This window comes from Heptranchias perlo, chromosome 16 (assembly GCF_035084215.1).
Source record: "Heptranchias perlo isolate sHepPer1 chromosome 16, sHepPer1.hap1, whole genome shotgun sequence".
Classification (NCBI taxonomy): Eukaryota; Metazoa; Chordata; class Chondrichthyes; order Hexanchiformes; family Hexanchidae; genus Heptranchias; species Heptranchias perlo.
In genome coordinates this window covers 65355005-65372263 of record NC_090340.1, presented here as the reverse complement: position 1 = coordinate 65372263, position 17259 = coordinate 65355005, and the positions used below count along the sequence as shown (strand labels likewise).

Here is a 17259-nt window from a genome sequence, read left to right as displayed (position 1 = left end):
CATCTGCCACCTTCTTGCTCACTCACCTAACCTGTTTATATCCCTTTGCAGACTCCTTGTGTCCTCCTCACAGCTTACTTTCCCATCGAGCTTTGTATCGTCAGCAAACTTGGATACATTACACTCGGTCCCTTCATCTAAGTCATTAATATAGATTGTAAATAGCTGAGGCCCAAGCACCGATCCCTGTGGCACCCCACTAGTTACAGCCTGCCAACCTGAAAATGACCCGTTTATCCCTACTCTCTGTTTTCTGTCCGTTAACCAATCCTCTATCCATGCTAATATATTACCCCCAACCCCATGAGCCCTTATCTTGTGTCACAACCTTTTATGTGGCACCTTATCGAATGCCTTTTGGAAATCCAAATATACGACATCCACTGGTTCCCCTTTATCTACCCTGCTAGTTACATCCTCAAAAAACTCCAACAGATTTGTCAAACACGATTTCCCTTTCATAAACCATGTTGACTCTGCCTAATCATATTCTGATTTTCTAAGTGCCCTGTTACCACTTCCTTAATAATGGATTCGAGCATTTTCCAGATGATTGATGTCAGGCTAACTGGGCTATAGTTTCCTGTTTTCTCTCTCCCTCCTTTCTTGAATAGCGGGGTTACATTTTCGACCTTCCAATCCGCTGGGACTATTCCAGAATCTCGGGAATTCTGGAAGATCACAACCAATGCATCCACTATCTCTGCAGCCACCTCTTTAGAACCCGAGGATGTAGGCCATCAGGTCCAGGGGATTTGTCGGCTTTTAGTCTCATTAATTTCTCCAGTACTTTTTCTTTACTAATCTTAATTACTTTAAGTTCCTCCCTCTCAATGGACCCTTGGTCCCCACTATTTCCGGTTTGTTTTTTGTGACTTCTACTGTGAAGACACAAAATATTTGTTTAATGTCTCTGTCATTTCCTTATTCCCCATTATAATTTCTCCTGTCTCAGCCTCTAAGGGACCCACATTTACTTTTGCTGCTCTCTTCCTTTTTACACACTTGTAGAAGCTCTTACAATCTGTTTTTATATTTCTTGCTAGTTTACTCTCATTCTATTTTCTCCCTCGTAATCAATTTCTTGGTCATCCTTTGCTGCTTTTTAAAACCCTCCCAATCCTCAGGCTTACTACTCTTTTTGGCAACATTGTAAGCCTCTTCTTTTAATCTAATACTATCCTTAGCTTTTCGAGTTAGCCGTAGTTGGATCACTTTTCCCGTGGAGTTTTTATTCCTCAAGGGAACGTATATTCGTTGAGAATTATGAATTATTTCTTTAAATGTTTGCCATTGTTTATCTACCATCATATCTTTGAATCTAATTTCCCAATCTACCTTAGCCAACTCGCCCCTCATACCTATGTAATTGGCTTTGTTTAAGTTTAAGACCCTAGTTTCGGACTTAGTTATGTCACTCCCAAACTCAATATGAAATTCTATCATATTATGATCACTCTTCCCCAGAGGATCCTTAACTATAAGATTACTAATGAACCCTGTCTCATTGCACAATACTAGATCTAAAATAGCCTGTTCCCTAGTTGGTTCCTCGACATACTGTTCGAAAAAACTGTCTCGAGCGCATTCCATGAATTCGTCCTCCGAACTACTTTTGCCAATTTGATTTGCCCAGTCTATATGAAGATTAACGTCCCCCATGATTATTGCATTGTCCTTGTTACATGTTCCTCTCATTTCCTGATTTATACTCTGTCCAACACTATAACTACTTTGAGGGGGCCTGTAAACTATTCCCACCAGGGTTTTCTGCCGCTTGTTATTTCTTAGCTCCACCCATTCTGATTCTACATCCTGATTTTCTGAGCTAAGATCTTTTCTCACTACTGTCTTCATCTCATCCTTTATTATCAGAGCTACCCCACCTCCTTTTCCATTTTGCCTATCTTTTCTTAAAGTCAAGTACCCTGGAATATTTAGTTCCCAACCTGCAACTACGTCTCTGAAATGGCTACCAGATCAAATCCATTTATCTCTATTTGTGCCATTAATTCATCTATCTTCTAATGAAGGCTTTGTGCGTTCAGATATTGCGCCTTGAGTTTGAAGTTTTTACTATTTTTCCCCAATGTGACCTTAGTCACTAATGCCCTATTACCTTTGTTAAACTCTGTCCCTTCCTGACACACTGCTTATTTTTACCCAAATCGCTACTCTGCTCTACAGCCTTGACTTTGTGTTCAGACTTATAAATTACCCTCACCTCAATCCTGCCCTCCCCTTAACTAGTTTAAAGCCCTATCTACCACCCTGGTTATTCGATTCACCAGGGGACTGTGAGGTTACAGTCTCACAATACTGTGATTACGAGCACAGTAATAATGTGTGGCCATGTTTTATCTGCACTGCTGTGGGGTGTGCACGCATTATCAATGAGATGCTTCTTATTATATTACCAACATGACCTTGTGCTCTTGGTATCTTCACAGTACACTATTACAAGAGAGAAAGGGAACGTGACTGTGGTTTGTGTGGAGAGCCAGGTCTATGTATTCAGTCAATTAACTAATGAGGTCACGGCTGGTACCTGGGGCAGAGAGGCAGCTGAGCTTTCTGTGTTGTGTAACCAGGGCAACGCACAAATGGAATTAATTTCTATTTAGCTGAATCTGAGCGAGGCATACACAGGGATGGAGATAGAAAAACAAAGGAAGATAAATCGATTATCGAGTATTTTCTTCTCTGATACTAAAGTTGTGCCAAAGCACAGATCGATAGTCCAACAATTAAATGCTGATCCCACAGGTTAAAAGGGAGAAAGCCCCTTCCCATCCCAAGTCACGTTAAACGTACTGCTCAGATATTTCCTGTCACATGAACCTCTCAATCCAGGCGATAATCTGGCAATGGAACAGGGCAAACTAAGCCCCAGCTGACTGAGCACTGCAGCTTCTCACAAAGACACAGATTTCAAACTGTACCAATCACAGTGCAAACGATGTGTGTACGAGAGAGGGACACCTGATGAACCTGTAGGACAGTGTGTGTAGAATATCTGAAATACCCGATACCTTTCATTGTAACATTCATATAACCTACACCGCTCACTGAAACACTGATATACCCCACACCCCTCACTCTGATATACCCTGCACCCCTCACTGTAACACTGATATACCCCGCACCCCTCACTGTAACACTGATATACCCCACACCCCTCACTGTAACACTGATATACCCCACACCCCTCACTGCAACACTGATATACCCCGCACCCCTCACTGTAACACTGATATACCCCGCACCCCTCACTGTAACACTGATATACCCCACACCCCTCACTGTAACACTGATATACCCCACATCCCTCACTGCAACACTGATATACACCACACGCCTCACTGTAACACTGATATACCCCACACCCCTCACTGTAACACTCTGATATACCCCACACCCCTCACTGTAACACTTAAATACACCCCACACCCCTCACTGTAACACTGATATACCCCACACCCCTCACTGTAACACTGATATACCCCACACCCCTCACTCAAATACACCCCACACCCCTCACTGTAACACTCAAATACACCCCACACCCCTCACTGTAACACTCAAATATACACCACACCCTTCACTGTAACACACTGAGATACCCCACACCCCTCACGGTAACACTCAAATACACCCCACATCCCTCACTGTAACACTCTGATATACCCCACACCCCTCACTGTAACACTGATATACCCCACACCCCTCACTGTAACACTGATATACCCCACACCCCTCACTGTAACACTGATATACCCCACGCCCCTCACTGTAACACTCTGATATACCCCACACCCCTCACTGTAACACTGATATACCCCACACCCCTCACTGTAACACTGATATACCCCACACCCCTCACTGTAACTCTGATATACCCCACACCCCTCACTGTAACACTCTGATATACCCCACACCCCTCACTGTAACACTGATATACCCCACACCCCTCACTGTAACACTGATATACCCCACGCCCCTCACTGTAACACTCTGATATACCCCACACCCCTCACTGTAACACTCAAATACACCCCACACCCCTCACTGTAACACTCAAATATACACCACACCCTTCACTGTAACACACTGAGATACCCCACACCCCTCACGGTAACACTCAAATACACCCCACATCCCTCACTGTAACACTGATATACCCCACACCCCTCACTGTAACACTGATATACCCCACACCCCTCACTGTAACACTGATATACCCCACGCCCCTCACTGTAACACTAATATACCCCACACCCCTCACTGTAACACTGATATAGCCCGCACCCTTCAATGAAACACTGATATAGACCGCACCCTCACTGTAACACTGATATACCCCGCACCCCTCATTGTAACACTGATATACCCCACACCCCTCACTGTAACACTGATATACCCCGCACCCCTCACTGCAACACTGATATACCCCGCACCCCTCACTGTAACACTGATATACCCCACACCCCTCACTGTAACACTGATATACCCCGCACCCCTCACTGTAACACTGATATACCCCACACCCCTCTCTGTAACACTGATATATCCCGCACCCCTCACTGTAACACTGATATACCCCGCACCCATCACTGTAACACTGATATACCCCGCACCCCTCATTGTAACACTGATATACCCCACACCCCTCACTGTAACACTGATATACCCCACACCCTTCACTGTAATACTCTGATATATACCACACCCCTCAATGTAACACTCTGATATAGCCCGCACCCTCACTGTAACTCTGATATTGCCCACAACCCTCACTGTAACAATGATATACACCACACCCCGCTCTGTAACACTTATATATCCCGCACCCCTCATTGTAACACTTATATACCCCGCACTCCTCATTGTAACACTGATGTAGCCCGTATCCCGCACTGTAACACTGAAATACCCCGCACCCCTCATTGTAACACTGATATAGCCCGCACCCCTCATTGTAACACTGATATAGCCCGCACCCTCACTGCAACACTGAAATATCCCGCACCCCTCATTGTAACACTGATATACCCCACACCCCTCACTGTAACACTGATATACCCCGCACCCCTCACTGTAACACTGATATACCCCACACCCCTCACTGTTACACTGATATACACCACACCCCTCACTGTAACACTGATATACCCCACACCCCTCACTGTAACACTCTGATATACCCCGCACCCCTCACTGTAACACTGATATACCCCACACCCCTCACTGTAACACTCTGATATACCCCACACCCCTCACTGTATCACTCTGATATACCCCACACCCCTCACTGTAACACTCTGATATACCCCGCACCCCTCACTGTAACACTGATATACCCCACACCCCTCACTGTAACACTGATATACCCCGCACCCCTCACTGTAACACTGATATACCCCACACCCCTCACTGTAACACTGATATACCCCACACCCCTCATTGTAACACTGATATATCCCACACCCCTCACTGTTACACTGATATACCCCACACCCCTCATTGTAACACTCTGATATACCCCACGCCCCTCACTAACACTCTGATAGACCCCACACCCCTCACTGTAACACTCTGATATACCCCACACCCCTCACTGTAACACTCTGATATACCCCACACCCCTCACTGTAACACTCTGATATACCCCACACCCCTCACTGTAACACTCTGATATACCCCACACCCCTCATTGTAACACTGATATATCCCACACCCCTCACTGTTACACTGATATATCCCACACCCCTAACTGTTACACTGATATACACCACACCCCTCACTGTAACACTGATAGACCCCACACCCCTCACTGTAACACTGATATACCCCACACCCCTCACTGTTACACTGATATATCCCACACCCCTCACTGTTGCACTGATATATCCCACACCCCTCACTGTTACACTGATATACCCCACACCCCTCACTGTAACACTCTGATATACCCCACACCCCTCATTGTAACACTGATATATCCCACACCCCTCACTGTTACACTGATATATCCCACACCCCTCACTGTTACACTGATATACACCACACCCCTCACTGTTACACTGATAGACCCCACACCCCTCGTTGTAACACTGATAGACCCCACACCCCTCAATATGACACTCTCTAATACGTGCTGATCCTTGATATATGACATACTGGGCGCTAAATTGGGCCGTGTAGCGCCCTTTGTTTCGGCGCTACACGGCCTCTCCGACATCCAAGATGGCGTCTTGGGTGTACAGGCACATTTCCTACATGACATGCGCCAGACGCCTCTTGGTATAGGAGTTAGCACAGGCGCAGATAACGTACGCTGAAATCATGTAAAGTAGGGAGAAAATGGCTTCAATCAGTGCCCAACGCTGATTTAAAATGATAAACACCATTTTGGGACTTAACGCTCAACTCAACGCACAGTCTTAACCCCGACCATCTGAACGTGTCTTAGAGTGCCTGGAGGACCCCCCCACCAGTGCTATTTAAAGGGACTAGGCAGGATTTACAGGTTAGTGGCTGGATTATTGCCTCTGGCTGCCGAGACATTTGTAACTGTTTTTGGAGGTCTCCTAGACTTCAATACTAGGATGCGGGGACATAGCCTAACATTTAGAGCCAGGACGTGCAGGAGTGAAGTTAGGAAATGCTTCTACACGTAAAGGGTGGGAGAAGTTTGGAACTCTCTTCTAAGGTCGGCAATTGATGCTTGCTCACTTGTGAATGTTAAATCTGAGATTGATAGATTTCTGTGAACCAAGGGTATTAAGGGATATGGGGCTAAGGCGGGTATATGGAGTTCGGTCACAGGACCACCATGATCTCATTGAATGGCGGAACAGGCTCGAAGGGCTAAATGCCACTGCCACTTGCTGCCTCTTGATATGCGGCACCTTCTCCTGCAAGAAAGCGGGACGTGTGTCTGGGTGATGTGCATGTCATGGTTGAATAGTTGCCAGTGTGTGTGGCCTGTGAGTTGTGGGTGGGCGGCTTGAATCAGTGGTAATGTGTAAGGGTGAGAGGAAGCATATGATTGGAAGAGTTCAGTATTGATGGAAAGAGTTTATTGGTATGTGGGTGATGGGGGTGTCGTGTGTGGTGCAGTCGGGAGGAGACATCACTTGACAGTTGACCTCACTCACCTTGACCACTCATGTCAAAGCAGTGAACTTCTCCCTGCACTGCATCCATCTTCATTATGCTGTTCCCCGGCATTGACTTCCTCCCCCGCTGCCTCCCACTGCCTTTTGGGTATATGTCTGGAGGGCCTCTTGCCCCCCCACCCCGCGGATATAGGATGTCCCTCCTTCTGTCCACCTCTTGCACCCAAGGCCTCTCGTGCATCAGAGGAGAATCTTGGTGCATGCACTCTCACAGGCCTGGTACCAACTCAGATCGGCAGATTGGTGAGGTCTGGTGTGCAGATTGGAGGATGTGGGATTTAGTAGTGTGCAACCTTTATTCAATGTTTTAACATTACTCATCAGTGTGTAAACATAGGGATGGGATCTGTATCTGTGTTTTACGTGTGCGATATCTGATCTCTGTTCAGACTCCGTGCAGACAGTAGACTTTTATTTTCAGCAAATAACAGGTACCCGCTACCTTTAAGAGATTTCTAAGAAACATCCTCCCTTTAAGAGATTGAGTTCCCTCTGGGGGTGGTGCACGGCCTGGAATGGAACGCCGACTGCAGGTAAGTGCTCCCTTGGGTCCAAACTTGTGTCCTGCCTGCCCAGGGTCTGTCGGGTGCGGGGTGGGAGCACATCGTGCTAACACCGCCCAAAACGGACCCTTATCCAATTCTCCCCCCACTGTGTTCATCTGCTGTGCTAATACTGAAACCCAGTATCAGAGTCTTATTTCAATGCTCTGAATGCTACCCAGAGAATCTACGTCAGTGAAACTGTTCAATGGGAGGGCTGAATTGTAAGATTTCTTTGCACGGTACCTGTCTTGAACCAGCCATCTGGTGTAAATGATTCATTTGTTTCTTTTTTTCTGTTCCAATATTCTTGAAATACTGACGGCCCTTTAACCAGCAGCTCTCCCTCCTTGCCTTCCATTCCCGGTCTCACCTACCAACACAAAACAGTGTCACCTCAAAATCTACAGGCACATCAGTGCCACTCGGACAGAGTAGCAGATGGGTAAAAGCTGGCATTCAATCACATAGTGTGTAATATGGATCATGTGTGACTTAGTGTCACTGCTGGAAAGGAACCCTGAACTGTGTGAGAGGCATATCCTTCACAACAGCAACAACTACTTGCATTTATATAGCGCCTTGAATGTAGTTAAACGTCCCAAGGTGCTTTACAGGAGCGATTATCAGACAAAAATTTGACACCGAGTGACTTAAGGAGATATTAGGACAGCTGACCAAAAGCTTGGTCAAAGAGGTAGGTTTTAAGGAGCGTCTTAAAGGAGGAGAGAAAGGGGTAGAGAGGCGGAGAGGTTTAGGGAGGGAATTCCAGAGCTGAGGACCTAGGCAGCTGAAGGCATGGCCGCCAATGGTGGGGCGATGAAAATCGGGAATGCGCAAGAGGCCAGAATTGGAGGGAAGCAGAGATCTCGGAGGGTTGTGGGGCTGGAGGAGGTTACAGAGATAGGGAGGGGCGAGGCCATGGAGGGATTTGAAAACAAGGATGAGAATTTTAAATTTGTGGCATTGCCGGACCGGGAGCCAATGTAGGTCAGTGAGCACAGGGTGATGGGAGAACGGGACTTGGTGCGAGTTAGGATATGGGCAGCAGAGTTTTGGATTACAACACAGGACAATGTGAGGGGTATGTCCATTTGTACATGGGACAATGTGAGGCGTACGTTCGTTTGTACGCGGGACAATGTCAAGGGTACGTCCGTTTGTACACAGGGCAATGTGAGGGTTGTGTCCATTTGTACACGGGAAAATGTGAGGGGTATTTCCAACTGTACACAGGACAATGTGAGGTGTATGATCGTTTGTACATGGGACAATGTGAGGGGTACGTTCGTTTGTACATGGGACAATGTGAGGGGTACATCCATCTGTACACGGGACAATGTGAGGGGTACATCCATCTGTACACGGGACAATGTGAGGGGTACATCCATCTGTACACGGGACAATGTGAGGTGTATGATCGTTTGTACATGGGACAATGTGAGGGGTACATCCATCTGTACACGGGACAATGTGAGGGGTACGTCCATCTGTACACGGGACAATGTGAGGGGTACGTCCATCTGTACACGGGACAATGTGAGGGGTACATCCATCTGTACATGGGACAATGTATGGGGTACATCCATCTGTACATGGGACAATGTGAGGGGTACATCCATCTGTACACGGGACAATGTATGGGGTACATCCATCTGTACATGGGACAATGTGAGGGGTACGTCCATCTGTACACGGGACAATGTATGGGGTACATCCATCTGTACATGGGACAATGTATGGGGTACATCCATCTGTACATGGGACAATGTGAGGGGTACATCCATCTGTACACGGGACAATGTATGGGGTACATCCATCTGTACATGGGACAATGTGAGGGGTACATCCATCTGTACATGGGACAATGTGAGGGGTACGTCCACCTGTACACGGGACAATGTGAGGGGTACGTCCACCTGTACACGGGACAATGTGAGGGGTACGTCCACCTGTACACGGGACAATGTGAGGGGTACGTCCACCTGTACACGGGACAATGTGAGGGGTACATCCATCTGTATACGGGACAATGTGAGGGGTACGTCCACATGTACACGGGACAATGTGAGGGGTACGTCCAACTGTACACGGGACAATGTGAGGGGTACGTCCACCTGTACACGGGACAATGTGAGGGGTACATCCACCTGTACACGGGACAATGTGAGGGGTACGTCCATCTGTATACGGGACAATGTGAGGGGTACGTCCACATGTATACGGGACAATGTGAGGGGTACGTCCACCTGTACACGGGACAATGTGAGGGGTACGTCCACCTGTACACGGGACAATGTGAGGGGTACGTCCATCTGTATACGGGACAATGTGAGGGGTACGTCCACATGTATACGGGACAATGTGAGGGGTACGTCCACCTGTACACGGGACAATGTGAGGGGTACGTCCATCTGTATACGGGACAATGTGAGGGGTACGTCCACATGTATACGGGACAATGTGAGGGGTACGTCCACCTGTACACGGGACAATGTGAGGGGTACGTCCACCTGTACACGGGAGATGCAGGTAGCCTGGTCCAGGGGCACCTCAGCCGGCAGGATTCCTGTTTTCTCTGGTGCTCTGGAATCCCTGGTTGGAGAAGAAAAATAACTAACACAGGCATTGCTGGAGGAGGGGACTAAATAAAGCAAACAGACCCTGTACTTAGGCACTAATTTTCTCCCCATACACTGAAGTGTTTGTTTGTAGGAAACGGTTGGGATAAAGGGATCTCCTTCTCCCCATCGACTCTCCCGCTGATATGTGAAACTCTCAATCATCGCGCATGCACCATCCCACCTCCAACTTCACACTGATGCTGGGCTCACCTCTGAAATTTACTTGGTGATATTTTGGGCACTGACTCCAGCCTGTCATGGCCTCGGATCTAATCTGAAACCGTTCTGAAGTGAGGCAGGTCTTTCCGAACCACTGCCGTTCCAGTCAATAGAAAACATCTCAGAGCTAAATTAAACTGAGACAGCTGAAATCTGATATGATGAATGTGTTGCTGGCAGCTGGAGTGTTTAGCTCTCTCTCTGTCAGTAGGAAATTATTTGCAGCACATTTTAACACAGTCACACTGTGGGCCTTCTAACAGCTGCTCAGCTACAGTTACAGATGTGCTGAATTAGAGACGGTTACAACCAAACCATTTTAGGAACTCATTTACATAAAATACAACTAATACTCCAATCTGGTCTAGAAAAGGGCAGCCAGCTCTTCAAGAATAATCTTTACATCAGCCTTTGTACACAGACCCTGTACATGGAGTCCACTATTTCCTCCAGACCCTGTACACAAACCTGTACACAGACCCGCTCCTCCTTACAGACCCTGTACACAGATTCAGTACACAGACCAGCTCCTTCCTATGGACCATGTACATAGACCCTGCACACAGACCTGCTCCTCTCTACAACCCTGTACACAGACCCTGTACACAGACCCTGTACACAGACCCACTCCTCTCTACAACCCTGTACACAGACCCTGTACACAGACCCGCATCTTCCGAAATGGTGTCAGCCGTGGCTCAGTGGCTCCGTTTGCATCTGAGTCAGAAGGTTGTTGGTCCAAGGCCCACTCCAGAGATTTGAGCACCTAATCTCGGCTGATATTCTAGTGCACTACATAGGGAGTGCTGACCTGTTGGAGGAGCTGTCTTTCAGATGAAATCCTAAACCAAGGCCCAGTCCACCATCTCAGGTGGATGTAACAGATGTCACGGCACTATTCGAAGAGGAGCCGGGGAGAACGCCCGATGTCTCGCCAATATTTATCTATCAACTAACAACATTAAAAAAAAAGTCCAGCTTTCCCCCATTGTCCAGCTATCGTCCATTGTCCAGCTATCCCCCATTGTCCAGCTATCCCCCATTGTCCAGCTATCGTCCATTGTCCAGCTTTCCCCCATTGTCCAGCTATCCCCCATTGTCCAGCTTTCCCCCCATTGTCCAGCTATCCCCCATTGTCCAGCTATCGTCCATTGTCCAGCTATCGTCCATTGTCCAGCTATCGTCCATTGTCCAGCTATCGTCCACTGTCCAGCTTTCCCCCATTGTCCAGCTATCGTCCATTGTCCAGCTTTCCCCCATTGTCCAGCTTTCCCCCCATTGTCCAGCTTTCCCCCCATTGTCCAGCTATCCCCCATTGTCCAGCTATCGTCCATTGTCCAGCTTTCCCCCATTGTCCAGCTATCGTCCATTGTCCAGCTATCGTCCACTGTCCAGCTTTCCCCCACTGTCCAGCTATCGTCCATTGTCCAGCTATCCCCCATTGTCCAGCTTTCCCCCATTGTCCAGCTTTCCCCCATTGTCCAGCTATCGTCCATTGTCCAGCTTCCCCCCATTGTCCAGCTTTCCCCCCATTGTCCAGCTATCGTCCATTGTCCAGCTTCCCCCCACTGTCCAGCTTCCCCCCACTGTCCAGCTTCCCCCCACTGTCCAGCTATCGTCCACTGTCCAGCCTTCGTCCATTGTCCAGCTATCGTCCATTGTCCAGCTATCCCCCCATTGTCCAGCTATCCCCCCATTGTCCAGCTTTCGTCCACTGTCCAGCTATCGTCCACTGTCCAGCTTTCCCCCATTGTCCAGCTTCCCCCCATTGTCCAGCTTCCCCCCATTGTCCAGCTAGCCCCCATTGTCCAGCTATCCCCCACTGTCCCGCTATCCCCCACTGTCCAGCTTTCCCCCATTGTCCAGCTATCCCCCACTGTCCCGCTATCCCCCACTGTCCCGCTATCCCCCATTGTCCAGCTTTCCCCCATTGTCCAGCTTTCCCCCCATTGTCCAGCTTTCCCCCCATTGTCCAGCTTTCCCCCCATTGTCCAGCTTTCCCCCCATTGTCCAGCTTTCCCCCCATTGTCCAGCTTTCCCCCCATTGTCCAGCTTTCCCCCCATTGTCCAGCTTTCCCCCAATGTCTGGCTCCATGGGACTGGCCTTGCATGGTTCTATTCATACCTGTCCAGACAGAGCCAGTGTCTCCCCAGCAGTGACTTGCCCTGCTTCCTCCACACAGTCGCCTCTGGAGTCCCCCAAGGCTCCAATCCTGGTCCCCTCCTCTTCCTTATCTTTCTCTGCCCCTTGGTGACATCATCTGCAGTTACAGGCTCAGCTTCTACACACACGTTGGTGAAACACGCTCTATCGCCCCATCACTTCTCTCAAACCCCACAACCACCTCTGGACTTTCTGTCCGACATCAAATACTGGATAAGTCATAACTTCCTTCAACTGAACATCAGGAAGACCGAAGCCATTGTTTTTGGGTCCTGCCATAAACTGCCCCGTCGCCTTTGATACGATCACTCTCCCCAGCCACTTGCTTAGGCTGAACTAACGTTCGACTCTGAGCTCAGCTTCAAATACCACATCCTGTCCATCACTAAATCCACTTACTTCCACCTCTGCAACATTACCTGTCTCCGTCCCTTCCCCAAACCCCACCGCTGAAAAACTTATCCACGCTTTTGGCACCTTCAGACTCGATTACTCCAACATTCCCCATCCTGGCCTTTGACCATCCACCCCTCAATAAACTCCAACTTGGCCAAATGTAGCTGCCCACATCCTGTCCTGCAGTAAATAACCTCTCCTCCTCACTGACTGGCACTGGCTCCATGCTCCTTGTCTGCCAACGCATCCAATTTAAAATCCTTGTCTTCAAATCCTTCCACGGCCTTGCACCCAGTACCTCTCGAACTTCCTCCCATACATCCCTCCCACACCCTTCGGCCGTCTGTGCATCCTCCTGTCCCCTCACCCTGCTCTGGGTCGTAGAGCTTTCAGTCACCTCAGTCCTATTCGCTGGAACTCACTCCCTAAAACTCGTTACACATACTACAGAATATTTATTGCACTGCATTGAAAGGGCACAGCAGCCTCTCCATTATAATATCACAGGATTATAATGGAGAGCCACGGTTAAAAAATAATCTCAGTCATAATTATATTCAATGGGGCTGACACTCCCAGTGCAGTACTGAGGGAGCGCTGCACTGTTGGAGGTGCCATCTTTTAGATGAGATGTTAAACCGAGGCCCTGCCTGCCTGTTCAGGTGGATGTAAAAGGAGCTTTCCTGGTGTCCTGTGTCTCCCATTCCTCCTTCCACCAACATCACCTAAACAGATTTACTGGTCATTTATCTCATTGTTGTGCGCGAATTGGATGCCACATTTGATTACATAACTAGTGACTACACCTCAGAAGTAATTCACTGGCTGCAATAATTTGTTATGTTCCAGGGACGTCAAAGGCACCATATAAATGCAAGTTCTTCCTTTAATTTCTGCACCGTCTAATGAGGTACATATATGATCGAGGTTCCAGCTATCCACAACATTCTTGTAAAAATTGATCTCCCCTCCTCAGGTTTTCATATTGCAGTATCTAAAAGGCTGATTTATCAGCTCTACGTCCACCTGTACAGACTGAACCTGGAGTAATAGGTCCCACCTGTACAGACTGAACCTGGAGTAATAGGTCTCACCTGTACAGACTGAACCTGGAGTAATAGGACTCACCTGTACAGACTGAACCTGGAGCAATAGGTCCCACCTGTACAGACTGAACCTGGAGTAATAGGTCTCACCTGTACAGACTGAACCTGGAGCAATAGGTCTCACCTGTACAGACTGAACCTGGAGTAATAGGTCTCACCTGTACAGACTGAACCTGGAGTAATAGGTCTCACCTGTACAGACTGAACCTGGAGTAATAGGTCTCACCTGTACAGACTGAACCTGGAGTAATAGGACTCACCTGTACAGACTGAACCTGGAGCAATAGGTCCCACCTGTACAGACTGAACCTGGAGTAATAGGTCTCACCTGTACAGACTGAACCTGGAGTAATAGGACTCACCTGTACAGACTGAACCTGGAGCAATAGGTCCCACCTGTACAGACTGAACCTGGAGTAATAGGTCTCACCTGTACAGACTGAACCTGGAGCAATAGGTCCCACCTGTACAGACTGAACCTGGAGTAATAGGTCTCACCTGTACAGACTGAACCTGGAGTAATAGGACTCACCTGTACAGACTGAACCTGGAGCAATAGGTCCCACCTGTACAGACTGAACCTGGAGTAATAGGTCTCACCTGTACAGACTGAACCTGGAGCAATAGGTCCCACCTGTACAGACTGAACCTGGAGCAATAGGTCCCACCTGTACAGACTGAACCTGGAGTAATAGGTCTCACCTGTACAGACTGAACCTGGAGCACCAAAGTCCCACGCTGTCTGTTTATCTGTCTCTCTGAGCTCATGATCTAACCCAAATTCTACCAATAACTAAAGCACCTGTCACTCTCCTGCCACCAACTCTCCTAGAACGAGAGGCCCTGGTGTGGGTCTGTGGAGGTGTTTGCCCGCTGGAAGCAGGGCAGCATTCTTGTTGGTGTCAAAACCTCTACTGTCATCCTCTGGAGTGACAGTTCTAGTCTGAATGAGTGTCTTGTAAACGCATGATTTTTTTCTTGCTCTCTTTTGCCTTCCATCTCTCTGTTACTCCTGTTTCTATCTAACAGCTGTTTGGGAGAGTACATAGCCAGATTGTGCAGGGGAAGTGAGGGAACAAGGTTTGCTGTCCAAGAGACAGCGGCATAGGGGAGAACAATGACATAATCCAGAAACCAGTGGCATGGCTCTGTAACTGTGCCAAGTCTGGGATTGATGTGAAACATTCCCACTTGTGTGTTCTGAGCTTTGCCAAGCAATTATATTGCTCAGTTTAAAAGGCACCAGGTTCCTGCATCTGACTGCAGCACAGAAACTCTTAACTGATGATGAGAATCATTATTAATGACTGGTTTGGCTATGAGATAAGAGATCCAGAGAAAGAAAAAAACTTGCATTTATTTAGGACCTTTCACCACCTCAGGATGTCCCAAAGTGCCTGACAGCCAATTACACACTCAGCCCCTTCCACTGACCCGGCACGGAATGGGACACACTCAGCCCCTTCCACTGACCCGGCACGGAATGGGACACACTCAGCCCCTTCCACTGACCCGGCACGGAATGGGACACACTCAGCCCCTTCCACTGACCCGGCACGGAATGGGACACACTCAGCCCCTTCCACGAACCCGGCACGGAATGGGACACACTCAGCCCCTTCCACTGACCCGGCACGGAATGGGACACACTCAGCCCCTTCCACTGACCCGGCACGGAATGGGACACACTCAGCCCCTTCCACGAACCCGGCACGGAATGGGACACACTCAGCCCCTTCCACTAACCCAGCACGGAATGGGACACACTCAGCCCCTTCCACTGACCCGGCACGGAATGGGACACACTCAGCCCCTTCCACTAACCCAGCACGGAATGGGACACACTCAGCCCCTTCCACTAACCCGGCACGGAATGGGACACACTCAGCCCCTTCCACTAACCCGGCACGGAATGGGACACACTCAGCCCCTTCCACTGACCCGGCACGGAATGGGACACACTCACACTCAGCCCCTTCCACTGACCCGGCACGGAATGGGACACACTCAGCCCCTTCCACTGACCCGGCACGGAATGGGACACACTCACACTCAGCCCCTTCCACTGACCCAGCACGGAATGGGACACACTCAGCCCCTTCCACTGACCCGGCACGGAATGGGACACACTCAGCCCCTTCCACTGACCCAGCACGGAATGGGACACACTCAGCCCCTTCCACTGACCCAGCACGGAATGGGACACACTCAGCCCCTTCCACTGACCCGGCACGGAATGGGACACACTCAGCCCCTTCCACTAACACAGCACGGAATGGGACACACTCACACTCAGCCCCTTCCACGAACACAGCACGGAATGGGACACACTCAGCCCCTTCCACTAACCTGGCACGGAATGGGACACACTCACACTCAGCCCCTTCCACGAACCCTGCACGGAATGGGACACACTCACACTCAGCCCCTTCCACTAACACAGCACGGAATGGGACACACTCACACTCAGCCCCTTCCACTAACCTGGCACGGAATGGGACAAACTCACACTCAGCCCCTTCCACTAACCTGGCACGGAATGGGACAAACTCACACACTCAGCTCCTTCCATTACCTCTGTTTCAAAGAGCCAGCAAAGGCATGATGGGCCGAATGACCTCCTTCTGTGCCATATCATTTAATGATACGATGATGACCTTAATCTTCAATATCATTCAGGCTACTTTCTACCCAGTTTAGACGTGAGATTCCACTGCTTTCACACCTCATATCGAGGGCCCAGCTTTTGAAAGATATTGGGTCTGCCCTCAGTGCAGTGAAGTACACAGACTGTGGTACCACGGTATCCAAAGACCAAATATACCATAACAAAACCAGACTGCGCCAAATATACCATAACAGAACCAGACACTGCCAAATATACCATAACAGAACCAGACACTGCCAAATATACCATAACAAAACCAGACACTGCCAAATATACCATAACAGAACCAGACACTGCCAAATATACCATAACAGAACCAGACAGCGCCAAATATACCATAACAGAACCAGACACTGCCA

The 17259-nt window shown here is 48.8% G+C and overlaps 1 protein-coding gene across 4 annotated transcripts in view; it reads right to left on the bottom strand.

Annotated features, from left to right (window-relative positions):
- Positions 1-17259, bottom strand: part of acsf3 (acyl-CoA synthetase family member 3) — a 120327-nt gene that overhangs the window by 33784 nt on the left and 69284 nt on the right. For 2 of the 4 annotated variants that reach the window (XM_067997540.1, XM_067997541.1), the window contains exon 7: positions 7970-8096. The exons of the other annotated variants lie outside the window; for them this stretch is intronic. In XM_067997540.1, the coding sequence (XP_067853641.1) occupies positions 7970-8096 (127 nt within the window). The remainder of the gene's footprint in view (positions 1-7969; positions 8097-17259) is intronic. 4 annotated transcript variants of the gene reach the window in all.